General features: G+C 45.4%; 1 protein-coding gene across 1 annotated transcript; it reads right to left on the reverse strand.

Moving 5' to 3' along the window:
* Positions 1-4,524: 4,524 nt before the first annotated feature.
* TUSC2 (tumor suppressor 2, mitochondrial calcium regulator) lies at positions 4,525-12,926 on the reverse strand. Its single transcript, XM_074198026.1, has 3 exons — positions 12,444-12,926; positions 7,334-7,454; positions 4,525-6,323 (listed from the first exon to the last, which is right to left on the reverse strand). The coding sequence occupies exons 1-3, from the start codon at positions 12,836-12,838 to the stop codon at positions 6,258-6,260; spliced, it is 582 nt and encodes a 193-aa protein (XP_074054127.1). The 5' UTR covers positions 12,839-12,926; the 3' UTR covers positions 4,525-6,257.
* Between the last annotated feature and the right edge of the window lie 1,730 nt (positions 12,927-14,656).

The following is a 14,656-nucleotide window of genomic DNA, read 5'->3' on the forward strand; positions in this document are numbered from 1 at the left end:
AGTCCCATCCCCTCCCTTTCCTCATTTCCTGCTGCCCCTCCAAGAGGAAAAGACCTATGACCAGAGGCGGGTGGGTGGGCAGGAAGAGGCCAGAATCTCTCCCAGTTTCCCTCCGGCATCCCCAATCCATGGTTTCCCTAGGGCCCTACCTTGGGTTGGGTTACCTCTTCCCTTCCATAAATATCCTTGGCCTCTGGAAGTTTTAAAAGTTCCAAGTAGGGATCAAGAGTCAGTTAGGACAGTCTTTTCCCAAAGGGACTTCAGCTGTGAAGGGGGAATAATCTGGGGAGATGGTATTGGGGAAGACAGTAGACAGGAGAGGGAAGATGGGGAGAAACTGTTTCAGTCATCTCCATCTCCCCCTCGACCTCTTGACCCTGAGAGGAACCTGAGTCAAAAGGGAAAGTGAGTAAGAAGCTTGTTCGGGCATTCGGCTCAATCACCAAACCCACAAGAGGGTCAGTGCCAAGCTAGCGGCCCAGGCCACTGAAGGAGCTGAGGGGAGTGGGAGGAGCAGCTAGAGAGAGAATCAGATGAGGCTGGGGCCTGAGGAAGAAAGCTTTATCTGTATATGGAGTGTGAGTTGGGGGTGGGGGCGTGGAGAGAAGAGGCAGGAAGGTGGAGGGGAAAAGAAGGAACTTCCAGGAGCTGAGTCAGGTTTTTCCACTGGAGAGCAGAGGAGAAATTCCACCCAAAGCCTTCAGAGCCAAGATATATATATATATTCTTATATATGCTTTGAACCTTAAGACTGAAGATCTTAAAACATATATAACATGGTTAGACCTCTCTGGAGCCCATCAGAGTAAGTTGATCTCCCTTATACAATGCTATTTTGTCTAAGGGAGGAGGCCTTTCCTGTACTGAAGTACTAGGAGGGCAAGATAAGTTGTCCAGCATTCAGATCTTAGTCTTCCTGACTTTTCCCTCAGGTGAGATAGTCAGTAGCTTCTTCACTAGTCAAGTGAAGACTGAACACAGTTCTAAAGAAATCAGCCTTTTGATACTTGTGAAACTTGTGACACTTTGACAATGCACATGTGTGCCTGTATGAATTCCTGTGTGTAGTGGCAAGATCACATTTGAAGTCAACTTGGGATTGAATTCTGGCACTGCCATTTATTTGTGTTTATTTCCGCAAGTTCCAACATCTTTGAGTCTCAAGAATCCTCATCTGTGGGGTTAGGTTCCTTCCAGCTCTAAATTCCTTGGAGCCTGTGGGTGTGTGTTGGTAGGGGTATTATCTGATTCTAGGAGTGTCTGGGCTGGGTAAACAGAATTGCCCTTTCGCTTATCCAGTCCGTTCTGTCCTCCCCACCCTTGAACAACTGCTCCCCTCTCTACTAGGAAGAGGTGTGCAGCAGCATAGGTCATCCGGAGGCCCACTTGGATTTGAGGAAGGAGGTTTGCCTAAGAAGTCCCTGGTCCATTGCTCTCTTTCCCCTAGGAAAACTAGCTAGCCTGAAGCTAACTGCAAACCTTACCTAATAGGGAGAAGGCCTTTTGCCTTGAGGCTGTTCTTGAAGTTTGACCAAGAAAGGGGTTTTGCTTGTTTGTGGCTAATGATTAATATGGATCCCCACCCCTCCCCCAATACTATATATTACAAGGCAGCTCATCCTTTTCCCCACTTAGGATACCCGGAAATACCCAATTCTTGGTTCCCGTTCAATAAGAGAGACTAGTTTTTTTTGTTTGTTTGTTTTGGTCTAGACAATCTCTAAGGCCCTCTCCTAAATTCTAAGACCCTAAGAGGCTCTATTCCCTGGGTTATCTGATGGAATTGTTTGGGGAGGGAGAGAAATAACTGTGACAGTAAGAGATGGACCAAGGGCTTCTAAAATCCCCAACTACCTGTTCAAAAAGTCCCTAAGGAATGGGAGGAGGGAGAAAGAGAAAAGCCGGGAACTGAGCTTAGGCCCTTGGTCAGGGTAGGGAGGCTCCCTCTGAGGGTTGAAGGAGGAAGGAAGTGAGCTCAGGCCATTGGGAACGAGGGAAGTTTCGACTTCGACCCTCATTGTTCCCAGCTCTGGGGATCAGATGAAACAAACCCATCCCAGGACAGGGAGTTCCTGGGGGGGAGGGGTAAACTGGCATTGATGACTCTGGCAGTAACCTGGGTGAGTGTTTGATGGGAGGGGCAGGACTCAAGATTGGAGATCGTATCTGCCCCCCTAAATTCTTCACTTATTATTTCCTTCTAAGCCTAGTATGCGGACTCCCCCCCATCTCTCTGGAATCCAGAGAGCTCTCAGTTTGGAAGTAGGATGTCTGGATTCCTGAGAATCCTGGGGGTATCACTGCTCCAATTAGGGGCAGGCACAGAAAAAAAAGAGAGAATCTACTTGGACCTTCTGTCTCTCCACCATTATTAGACATGGACTCCACCTCACCAGAAGACACTTATCTCCCTAAACAAGGCCATCAAAACACCCTTCCCACTGACTCTCTTCCCACCCCCATACCAAATCTACAGACATAGCTGTACCTAATAGCATTCGGGGACAGATTCCATGATGGCTTTCATCTTAGATAAAGGGAAAAGACTGAGTTGCTAGGCTGTCCTGAAGAACCTTCCATTCCTAGCTGAAGGAGTTAAATCGGGAGGGCAGTGATCTGGCCAAGCTCTCTTCTAAAGGGGCGGTTGGGGGTGGTAGGCAGTAAAATGGTGCTGCTGCCTGCATCTTCCTCAGCTATTGAAAAGGTAAGTAGCTTCTCTCTTTGGTGGGAGAAGAGCTGCACTGCTCTGCCCTCTCCCTATCTTATTCACTGGGTTCTAATCTGCCCAGTGGAGCATACTTGTGGGATGAGGAACACAAGACATCAGGTGAGTCAATCTCAGATAAAATCAGCCAGTAAAATCCTGTTTCCACCCATAGATCATTCTGGAAAAAGTATTTTCCTGGAAAAACCAAATAGTTTTTAGTTTATAAATGCCCATATCTGAGAGGACAGAAATATCCAGAGATTCCTTTTGATGAAGATTCAAAGTTCAATGTCTGATAACTCAGAAGGGATATACCTCTAGCCATACCTACTATTTCTGAGACAGGATAAGATAGGTAAGAAGCCAGGTCTTCTAACAGGATGGTCTCTTATTTTGAAGGCTCATGAATGGCAATCAGTTCTAACTTTTCCTGATTGTGTGGTATATAGCCCATCCAATAATTTTCAGAGACTTCTCAAGATGCAAAGAGAAATTTTATTTGTTTCCTATGAGAAGCAGGCATCACTTCCCTCATGTAAATGGTAAGAGGGAGACCCTGAGTACAAACAGCAGAAGTAATATATAGGGTCCCTAAGGCAACCTTAGCCCACCACTGACCTTGTTCTCATTGGTGGAGAATGTGGTCTTACATTCTAGGTGCAAAATCTAATTCAAAGCAGCAAATTGGGGAATAAGTTTAAATAAAAACATGCTTGCCCCTTGGGGCCCAGCTGTCCAATGGACATATGGTATGGGGATAAGGTACATTCTGAGAAATGTTCATTCACTTGCTCTCTAATAGTTATTTGTCAAGTAAGGCAGGAGGTGGAAGGAGGGCAGAGGGAAAAAGACCCTGTAAGACATCTCACAGTTTAATCCACTCATGATCATTTCATTTCATATAGCATTACACAACAAAAATGGCTCTCAGAGCTCCATCAAGAGCCTTGATCCTTAAAATATACCTAGGGGTTCAGGACCCCCAAGTTCTTTCTGCCTCTCCACACCACCCCATCCCTCCATCTCTCCACCCCAAAGATCATCTGGCCATGTAAATACTGCCCTCTACTGCCAGAAAGCTAGGGGAGCAGCTGGCACAACATGGCTTCCCCCATCTGGCTAAGAGTTAATATAGGAGTAAGGGAGCAGGAAAGTGATAGACCCTCCTTGGCTTTTGCAGGGGCCCATGGCACTGACACAAAAAGAGCTGCCTCTTCAGAGATAGGGAGAAGATGGAGGGTTTCAGGATAGAGAATCACTGCTGCTACCTTCTCTTCACCCTCATTAGGCCACCTCAAACCAGTCTCCCATTTCCTCTACCATAGTGTAGCTCCAAGCAGCTAGGTGGCCCTAATCCTGGAGTGGAATTCAAATACAGACTCAGATGCTTGCCATTTACTGAGTCACCCTGGGCAAGTCTGACTTACATCCAGGGCCCTCTCCAGTTGTCCTGATCCTTATCTGGCTACTGGACCCAGATAGTTCCGAGGATAAAGTGAGGCTGATGACTTAGCACAGCACCCCACTCCAAGTCCAATCCCTGTGCATGTCATGTTATTTCCCTGATGTAATGGTCTTATTCAAGAAGGAAAGACAAGGGGGTAGCTAAGTGACACAGTGGGTAGAACATGGGCCCCAGAGTCAGGAGGACCTGAGTTCAAATTCGGTTTCAGAAACAATTACCTAGCTGTATGGCCTTAAGGTAAGTCACGTAACCCCATTGCCTTAAATAAAATTAAAAAAAGACAAAAGAATATAATGGAACAATAAATAGTCTAAAAGGTTCCCATTCCCAATAAATTGCTCACTCATTGGGATGGATCTACAAATAATTTTATTGAAATTCAACAAAAGGGCACACCAGCCTGGGCTGGGGGAGAGCAGCCAGCTCTTCCCCCTCTATTATCATTTCTGCCCCAGACCTTCTCTCTGTCACATTCACACAAAAAAAACACAGTTTGCACAGAAATTTTAAAAAGTAATCCTAAAAAGTAAACAGACTGAATTTCTGCTTCAACAATATCATGAACATAGATAGACTATTTACAAACCTTCACATTGTAAGTCTCCCTTCTGTGGTCTCCTTATTCCACCCCTGCCCAAATGGACCCTGGAGAGCAGAAGGTTGGGCCCAGTCACCTATGCCCATGAGCAGATGAGCAGCTTAGGGGAGGATTGGGCTAGCACAGTACCATGTGAGAGGGGCCAGGGCACTAAAGAGATATGGGTAAGTTTGCCAGGTGGGCAGAATTGCCTATCATAACAGGGTAGAGGGTTGGTTGGGAATGTGCTCTCCAGAGTTGATGAGTACAAGACTGAAGAACACATCAAGTGTAGTGTGTGGAAACTCCTTTCTCCCAAGAACCAGAGAGGCTTCTCAGGGATTCTAACAGGGGTAATAAGCAAGGGTTCCCTCTCCCATCTCCTTGGAGTTTATGTTTTTCTCCCAATTCTAGGGTTCCCATGGAGATGAGCTACTATTCATTCAGTTTTCAAACATTCCCTCAGGGATTGGGTGTCTACATGTATAAAGGGGTGAGATTGGGGAGGATCACAGTGTAGGAAGTGAAACCCACCCCCAGCCAGGGAGCCTTCTAATCCCCCTTCGGTTCCAGTAGGCTGAGCTAATTGTGGGCTAGTAGTGAGAGGGGGAGAGAGGGGGAAGGTGATCAGGGGTGGTTGTGAGATTCATTGAGACCAGCCTCCCTCGGGGGTGGAAGGAATCGAGGTAGCAAACGGCTGAAATGCTCAGAAATGTGAGGGAGAGGACAAAGGTGGGTCCTGCTTGTGCATAGCAAAGCTCCCTACAGCCAGCCCTACAGTCCCTGGGGACACACAAAGAGAAGGATCATCAAGGGAAGAGACCCTGCTCATAAAGTGCTGTGTCCCCTTGTCTCCCTGACAGTGATCAAGCCCCATGGTTCTCCTGCCCCTTCCCCCAGGCTGGGCAGAGGGAGAGGTACATGCTACAAGGAAGAGTGTTGGGGAGGTGGTTGAGGTCAGAAGCAAGGAAATTGTACCCTGAAGTTCCTGGCCTGAGCTTTCACCCATCTTTTATTTGCTGATATTTCTCTGGATATCGGAGGATGGGGTGGGGGCTTTGGGGTTCAGGAAGAAAAACTGGGCATTCTACCCCCTTCCTTTACCCAAGTTCTCAGATCCTGGAGAAAATACCTACTCCAGTGAACCAAGCCAACTATCCTTTATCCCCCGACCCTCCCCTCAAACAAACATGACCCAATACTGTGAAGAAACAGAACTGGGTTATCTAGCTTGCCCACCCTTTGGTTTGCAGATGAAAAAATATGGCCCACTAAGGGACCCATGTCAGGTGGAATTCATTCTGGGGTTGCTGCTTTAACCCAGGCACCTCTCATCAGGACCTACACTTGGAATTTGTGGACTCAGCAGCTTGGGGTGCCCTGCCAAGGAAGTGGAGAGTTTTCCCCAGTCAAGGCCTCTTTTTGGCCCTGATACCCCTCTTCCTCCCCAGATGTCCATACCCACTACCCCGCAGACTCGGGGTGTGGGCAGGAAGGGGCTGCAGGGCTCACATCTCACAGATGATCACTGGGAAATCCACGTGAAGGCGAGGGTGGTCTAGCCTCACGATACCCTGCAAATAAAATTGATACCGGTTAGGCCTTGCCTCAGGTTCTGTCTCTTTCAGGAAACCTTTCTTTAACTACTATGGTTGCAGGATTCTCTCTATAAATCTCCTGCCAGTCCTGCCTCCCAATCCTCCTCTTGAAGCAGTGCAACATCATGCATAGAATGCTGAACCTGAAGTGGGGGAGACCTGAGTTCAAAGCCCAGCTTTAATATTTAGTGACTGTGAAACTAATCATAGCCAAATCACTTAACCTCTCACCCTCTGTGTTCCTCATTTGTTAACTGGAAAGAAATGCTACCCATCTTGCAAGACTACTTACTGTAAAGCTAAAAGGAGAGAATATACATAAAACACTCTGGTAAACTTTAAAATTCCATATAAATGTCAGCTATTAGCGGGGTTCTTTTTCATTTACTACCAAAGCACTTTAAACTCGTTTTAGAGCCCTTTTTAATACTCTTATTTGGGTTATATTTAAATAAATGTTCTAATGATCTTTGTAACTTCTCCAGAGGTCTAATATAGCTCACTGCTCTTCATAAATCAATGTTTGTGGAGTGAATGACAAAGCCAGCCTAACATATGATTCTAATCTGTCCTCTCGTTAATTGTGCATAAACCAGGTCCCCCAGAACTGCAAGTCTTTCTGGGCTGGCTTTGCTTTTCCTGTCTTCACGATGGAGTTAATATGAGGGGTACATGGACCTATAATCTTTTACCAGACTTCACAGCAGCCTCTGCTAAGAAAAAGAAAGAGGAATAAGGGCAAGTGGAGGCCATTTCAGCTTATCCCATCCTTGAATATGCTGTTCCAAGAAGCTCCACACTTCCAAGCTGGCAGCAGAAAGAACAGGCTTTATAGAAGTAATGATAAAGCAGAAACTGGTCCAGGAGAATGTAGTTCTGCTGAGCCTTCATTTATTTGGGAGAATGATTCCTATACAACTTTATGACGGCAATATGGGAGGAGGATGGAGGCTGGGAGGGGACCTGTATTTCTTGCTCTCCCTCACCTGAGGGATCAGGTTCTTCTGTACCCGCCTCAGCTTGGCACGCTTCCGCCCATTCTTGGTGACAATTGTTTCCTCATAGAACTCGTGGGCCAGGTCACCATCTTCATCATAATACATGGAACTGTAGGAGCAGAGGACAAAGTGCCATCAGGACCACTGGCTCCACTGATTGAATCAAGGCTCAAGGAGCATCACTTATTCAATATCCTCCCAAAATGAATACAAAATCTGTACATAATTGTCTGTCTCCTCCATTAGACTGTGAGCTCCTTATGGGCAGGAATTGTCTTTTGCCCCCTTTTTATAATCCCCAGCACTTAACTGTGCTTGGCTTGTGTCGAAGGAGCTTAATAAATGTAAATGTATTGTTTCTCATCGACAAGCAAGGTCAGAGATACAGAGTTCTCATGACATAAGGGACAGCCTTTGGTAGAGGAAGAGGTGGAGAGAAGCTAGCAAGGCCTGGAGAGATACCCTTTCTTTGAAGCCTCAGGGACTCAATTAGAGGAGGAAGTAGAAAGTGGGGATATTCAAAGGTGAACTGTCACAATACTTGATGTCTACTACCCTCAGAGCTCTCTTATCTATTATAGAAGATCCAGCACTGTGGTGCCACCAGAGGGAGTCCATTAAAACAGGGTCTCTGTGGTACAGTTCCATGCCTAGGCCCTCAACTTCATAGCCTGGTAGGCTCTGAGAAGAAGCTACTGCCAGAGGTCAAGGCTGGCTATACTTTGCCTCAGTAGGAACAGCTGGAATCAGAGACAGTTTTGATGCCTGCTCTAAGATGGCAGGAAGCCCACAACTTCTGCCAACAGAAGTTGGAGCTGTCTCAGGACCATGGCATTTCCTATCCCATCCCCAAGTTAAATACTAATGAAAATGGTTCCAGTTCTGGGCTTTAATGCAGTATATGTCTCCACCCACACAAACTTTCCAGGTCGGGCCTAAATGGCCTTCAGAAAGGCTCATAACCAACATTACTCTTTGACCCCTAAATGGGACCCAAAATATAGGCTTTTCATCAGTCCCAGAGCTGAGGCCCTAAGTGACTTGACTCTTCTTCCAGATACATGGAGGGAATAGGTAATCCAATCCTACTTCTCAGCCTCCTCTGAAGGAATTAAACTAGAGTCCTTGTATTATCTTCAAAAAATTGAGTCTTGGGAAGATAAGAGGTAGGTATCTTCATGAATGCTCCCAGTCATTGCCACAGTCCTAACAGCTTTGGAGGGAACTGGATTCTGGGTTGAGGGGCAGCTAAGTGACAAGAGTGGATAGAGTGCTGGGTCTGGAGGCAGGAAGACTCATCTTCATGAATTCAAATCTTGTCTCAGACACTTACTAGCTGTGTGACCCTAGGCAAGTCATTTATTCCTGTATGCCTCAGTTTCCTCATCTGTAAAATAGGCAAGAGAAGGAAATGGCAAACTACTTCAGTATCTCTGCCAAGAAAACCCCAAAGAGGCCACAAAGAGTCAGACATGTATAACCAGAAAGACTAAATAGCAACCAATATCCCCCATTCTCATCTCCTTGGCTTTATCTTTGAGAACAGGTTCATCTCTTTGCTAAGTAGGCACCAAGTGCAAACCTTGTACCTGAATCTTTAATAGTATTCTAACTCTATCCTCTTTCCAGGCTTCTACTGGAAATAGCCCCTTTAATCACTCCTCTTTTTTCTCTTTACTGGTCTAGAAATATATACAGGATTTTAGTTCTTCTGCACAGTTTTTGAAACTGCTGATCACCTCTTTCTTGACACACTCTCCTTTAACCATTATACTACTCTCCACTGGTTCTCCTATCTGATCATTTCTTTTCAGTCTCCTCTGCAGGATCATTATCCACCTGCCCAAAAAGTGTGGGTGCTCTATGAAGTTCTGTCCTGAGCCCTCTTCTGTCTGGTTAAATTTTGTTAGTCACTGAGAAGGCTCATTCACATACATATGCATGAATAAATACTGTATCTCTTTCAATGTATGTGTGTGTGTGTGTATCCAATCTCCCAATTCAAGAAATATTTATTAAACAGCTACTCTGTTGAATGAAGTGTTAGGACTAGAGATAAGAAGACAAAAGACTCAGAGGAATTTACAGAGGGAGAGGGGGAGGAAAGGAACAGAAACAGTGGGACAACATGCACCCAGAAAAGTGATTACAAAGTTGATACAAAATAATTCAAAGATGTCAAGGAGTGAGAACCAGCAACTTTGGGAGGAGGTAAGGAAGAATCAAGGCTTCTTATAGAAGTCTTGAAGAAAGTTCAGAATTCCAAGAGGCAAAAGTATCAAGAACAAATACTGCAAAGAAGGGAAAGCACTTGGGCAAAAGCCTAGAGAGTGGAGAAGACCAATCAGGAGGTTTTTGCATTAGACTCAGACAAAAGGAGGTAGGGACCTGATCTAAGGTAGAAACTTTGAAATTGTAGAGACAGATGAATGCAGTATAGATTGGTGAGGTAGAATACTGAAAACTTGACAGCTGATGGGGGAAAAGGGGAAAAAGGTGAAGGAAAAACAATGAAAGATAACTAAAGTTGTGGAGAACAGTGATTGGAAGGATGTGATGTTTTTAAGAAAAATGAGAATATTCAAAGGAGTTGGAGAAGGGGAAGCTCCAGTTCTGCAAAGTCAACTGTTCTGTAGCCATTTCTACCTTATTAATTCACTGATATCTCATATTCAACACAGCTAAAACAGAAATCATTATATACCTTCTGAATCCCAACTTACCCCTGTAAATTTCCCTTTCTGTTGAGGACACCACTATCAGGTCACTCAGGTTTGCAAGCTCAGTCATCTTTTGCTCTTTCCACTACCTAGTTCTATCTATCTAATTATTTGCAAAGCTTGTTTAGTTTACTCTTGCAACAACTTTCCACCACTTCATTCTCTCCATCCAAAGGAATATTATCTTCATGGCCTTCACTGGTCTTGCTTAACTAGTGAGCTCCAAAGTTTATACATTAACAACAATGTAAATGCATACAACTTCAAAGGATTCAAGAACTCTGACCATGTTTCCAGAGGATAGCTAATGTAGAATGCTTCTCAATTCCTGACTGAAAGGAATGGACTCAAAATGCAGAAGGAAAAATACTATTTTTGGAAATGATTAACATGGTATTTGTATTGCTTTCACTATTTATTACAAGGGGTTTTCCCCCCAAAGAGAGATGACAGAGATAAAAATAAATGATACTAATTAGAAAAACAAACAAAAATCAAAGGAGGCCCCAGACCACCAAAATGCTATGACAATACCCTAACATTCCACATTCCCTGCTATGCCATTTATAGGGCTTTGAACTACACAATCTTATTTCATCCATAGAGACTCTACCCCTTGTCTTCCATAGCTTACAAGCTCTGGACTGTTTTCTTTCTTTGAGGGAAAGATTATAGTATTGCTTAGCCCTGAGCACTTGTGCCAGCAGTTACAAAGATACTGTTGAGTACTCTTCCCTCTCAAACCTTAGTACACTCAAACCCTACTCCTCTTTCTGGAGAATATTATCCAGAAGGGAGGATCCCTTTACATTATTCTCTCTTTGTCAAATTTCAAATTTTTGTCCAAGGTAGTGGTGTTAAACTCAAGTCAGAGTGGATGCCAGTAGGCCAAAGATAATCATTATGTTATACTGTATTTTTTATTTTGCAAAATATTTCTCAATTACATTTTAATCTGGTACTGTTTGCACTTGAACATTTGCTAGATGAGTTTGACATCTCTGCTCTAAGACAACACCATCCTTTAAGTCTCCCAGATTCTCAACTTCCTTATTATCCTTGATTCTGCATTCAACTAAAACTGTCCTCTTCAAAGTTACCAAATATCTCTTAACTGGCAAATCTAATAACCTTTTCTCAAATTTTCATCATTCTTGACCTCTCTTCAGTTTAAAATTTAATACTACTGACCATGAAAATATCTCCACTCCGGGGAGTAGTAAAACTGATCTCTCTTGCTCTCTGGGTTCTGATTGATCCTCAGATATGCCCATCTCTTTTTTCCTCTCTACATTCACTTAGTGATCTCCAAGTCTAATTCCTTTTCTTAATTCCATTACCACATTGCTTACTGCCTATTCAGAGCTGGATATCACCCAAGTACTTCAAAGGCAATGTGTCCAAAACAAGCCTATCTCCCCAAATTTCTCTATTCTTGTTGAGAGCACCACCCTTTTTCTAGCCATCCAGGTCTGGAAACTCCTGTCACACTCAATTTCTCAGTCTCATTCACACCACGCATCTGAAACAGCTGCCAAAATCTTGTGACTTCTACCTACGTCTCTCACCCCTCTCCTTCTCTCTACTCTCACAGCCACCACACTAGTTCCGGCTTTATTACCTCATGTCATCTGAATTAATGCAACAGTTTCCTCCCAAGTCTCTCTCTTCTCCGATTCATTCTCTACAGAACTGCCAACATGTTTTTTTTTCTTTTCCCTAGAGGATGAGTTAGACCAGAACACTTTCCTACTCAAACTCCAGTTTTTCTTTGATGAAATGCTATTCTTCCTCTCACTATATTAACTTGGAACTTTTGTTAAAGTTTCATAAAGTGCCTAATTATTACTCAGTAGTATATGCATGTGGGCAATAAGTAAGTAATACATATGGGGTCTCAATATTTCACAAATAGGGCGCCCCATCAAAAGAGTTTGCAGACTACCGGCCCGGGCTGTGCTGCAGCAGCCTTAATGTTTTTGCTTCTGGCCTCTCCCCGGTCGGATTCATCCCGCACACGGATGCCAATGAATATTCCTGAAATAGCCTGGATGTCACGGCCCCGGGCCGCCGGGCCTCTCCCCTTCCAAGCCCTCGGCGGGCTTCCCGGCCATCCCGTGTTCTGGGCCGTGCTCGGCTACGCCGAACGGCAGCGCATCTTGCAGGGCCGGGAGGGCCGAGCCTGGGCCCAGACACGTGGGGGGCGGCGGGGTCCTCAGGGCGCCCCCCCACGCCCGAGGCGCTCCGCCTCCCCGGGGCTCTGTTCTCCAGAGGGGCCCCGCGGGCACTCTTCCAGCGCAGAGGCCGCCGCTTCTTCCCGGCTCAGCCCCGGGCCTCCCCGCCGAGGCCCGGCCGCCCGCCGCCCCCCGTCCCCTTACCCGCGCCGGGTGAACACGAAGGGCGGTGCGGTGCGGAAGCCCCGAGCCCGGGCCAGGGCGTGTTGCGCTCGGGCCGCCTCGTTGAGCTCGGGGCTGCCTCCCGGCCCCGCCGCCGCCGCCGCCGCCGGCGCCGAGAAGGGCCACAGCCCCCGGCCCTTGGAGCCGCTGGTGCCCATGTCAGGGTCCGCGGAGCATCCTGAGGCCCCGCGCCTCACAGCGCTCCGCAGCGAACGGACCGAAGCCGACTCCCTGGGACTGAGCGGAAGGCATTTCACTTCCGGCGGCGCCCCGGACGACTTCCGCTCCGCCCTCCTCCTCCGTCCATTGGTAGCCGGAGCCGTCGATTCGAAAGGAAGAACCAAGGGGAACCCTCGACTGGTTAAGAATCCCGGCATGCACTACAACTTCAAGCCTGCGCTCCGCCGAAAGACTTCAACTCCCAGGAGGCCACGCTCGCATCGGCGCTGCTTGGCTCGCAGTTCACAAAGACGAGCGAACTACAAGTCCCAGCATACCTAGGCCTGGCGCCGCTGTGACTTCAAGCGTGCCCAGGAGGCGCTCGCTCACTCTGCCCGGTTGCGGTCCGAACCATCTAGAAACTTGATCGCGTTTTAGGGGCGCTACAAAGTGGGAGCGCGTCCGGAGTAAGGCGATCAAGCGGGGAGGACCCTGGAACCTATCCACCTCCTTAACGAGCTTGTCTCTTTGTGTCTCCTCCTAGACTCGGGGCGGAGCTAGCGCGGGGTTTGGGAAGGTGTTACATTGTTGCAGTAATTGAAGCAGCTACTGTAGCCTCAAGAAGAGGAAGTTTAAGGGGGAGCCAGGGCAGAGAGAGGGAGAGAGGGGGCAGATTTGACATCTGAACGTGCCCGCAGTCACCGGCTAGTTAAAAATCTGAGCTTTGGCAGCCAAAAAATGACCGGACAACTGTGAGAGTGCATTTTATATGGCCAAACTTGGAAATATAATTTTCTCTCAATCAGTTAACCGCCGCCTCAGTTTTTCTTTTCTATCAAGTGGTGAGAACATGAAATATTTGTAATGCATTTTGCACATCTTAAAAGTGCTATTCTAGCTTATTGTCTGATAATGATAATTATTACTGCCCTTGTGATCTTAGGTATTTCATGGGGAACCTCAATTTCCGTTTATGTAAAATGAGAGCATCATCCATCCTAGCTCTAATTATAAGCCTATGATGTAACATTTAAATACCTAAAACAACTAGCTTCAAACTTTTTTTGATTCGGTGCAATCAGTACAATAAATTTTTAGTATGCATCCCCAATATACATGTACTGAAAACAATGTAAAGACTAACAGACTGTCTTTCTGGGGGCGGGAAGCAAGAATGGAGGGAAAATTGTAAAACTCAAAATAAAATCTTTCTAAAAAAAGATATTTACATGTACTAATAAGACATACCTTAAAATTAAAAGGAAAAATTAAACGAACAACATATTATAACATTGATTAAAATAGTTATTAATCATATAATTTAGTAAGTAATGTGATTGTTTCCTTATTTTTGGAAATCTTGATTTAACAATTTGAGAGACTGATTCAGAAGATTGTTTTTAAAGCCCAGTTTATTTCCTTCCCTGACATTCATGGCTGTTGTAGCTAAAAAAGATGTGGAAGTAATGTATCATTGGCTACACTTAGTAAATCACGATACTCATTTTTTCAATCCCACTCATCAATTTTTTTAGGTTTTTTTTCCCAAGGCAAATGGGGTTAAGTGGCTTGCCCAAGGCCACAACACTAGGTGATTAATAAGTGTCTGAGGCCAAATTTGAACTTAGGTGCTCCTGACTCCAGGGCCATTGCTCTATCCACTGTACCACCTAGCCACCCACACTCATCAATTTTTATGAAAGCTTTTTGTTTGAATTCAAGATAATAAATTTCTCTGTTGGGGCAGCTAGGTGGTACAGTAGATAGAACCCTGGCCCTGGAGTCAGGAGTACCTGATTTAAAATCCAGCCTCAGACACTTAATAATTACGGAGCTGTGTGGCCTTGGGCAAGCCACTTAACCCCATTTGATTGCAAAAAAAAAAAGACTAAAAAAATCCACTGAAACTCTAATGTTATACGATTTGGAAGATTTACACATTAGACAATTGTATCTCCAAGTTTAGGTATGCAAATTGAGCTCTCATAGTTGTCAGATCATTTTTTGGTTGCAAAAGCTTAGATTTTTAAATATCT

This window comes from Macrotis lagotis, chromosome 8 (genome assembly GCF_037893015.1).
Source record: "Macrotis lagotis isolate mMagLag1 chromosome 8, bilby.v1.9.chrom.fasta, whole genome shotgun sequence".
In the NCBI taxonomy this organism is placed as follows: Eukaryota; Metazoa; Chordata; class Mammalia; order Peramelemorphia; family Peramelidae; genus Macrotis; species Macrotis lagotis.

Bases quoted from the DNA above. Each gene is read 5' to 3' on its own strand.
- TUSC2 (XM_074198026.1), bottom strand. From the start codon at position 12,838: ATGCCGGGATTCTTAACCAGTCGAGGGTTCCCCTTGGTTCTTCCTTTC. The intron at 7,455-12,443 runs GTAAGGGGACGG...CTGCTCCTACAG, and splicing joins TTCGTGTTCACCCGGCGCGG to TTCCATGTATTATGATGAAG. The intron at 6,324-7,333 runs GTGAGGGAGAGC...TTTTATTTGCAG, and splicing joins AGAAGAACCTGATCCCTCAG to GGTATCGTGAGGCTAGACCA.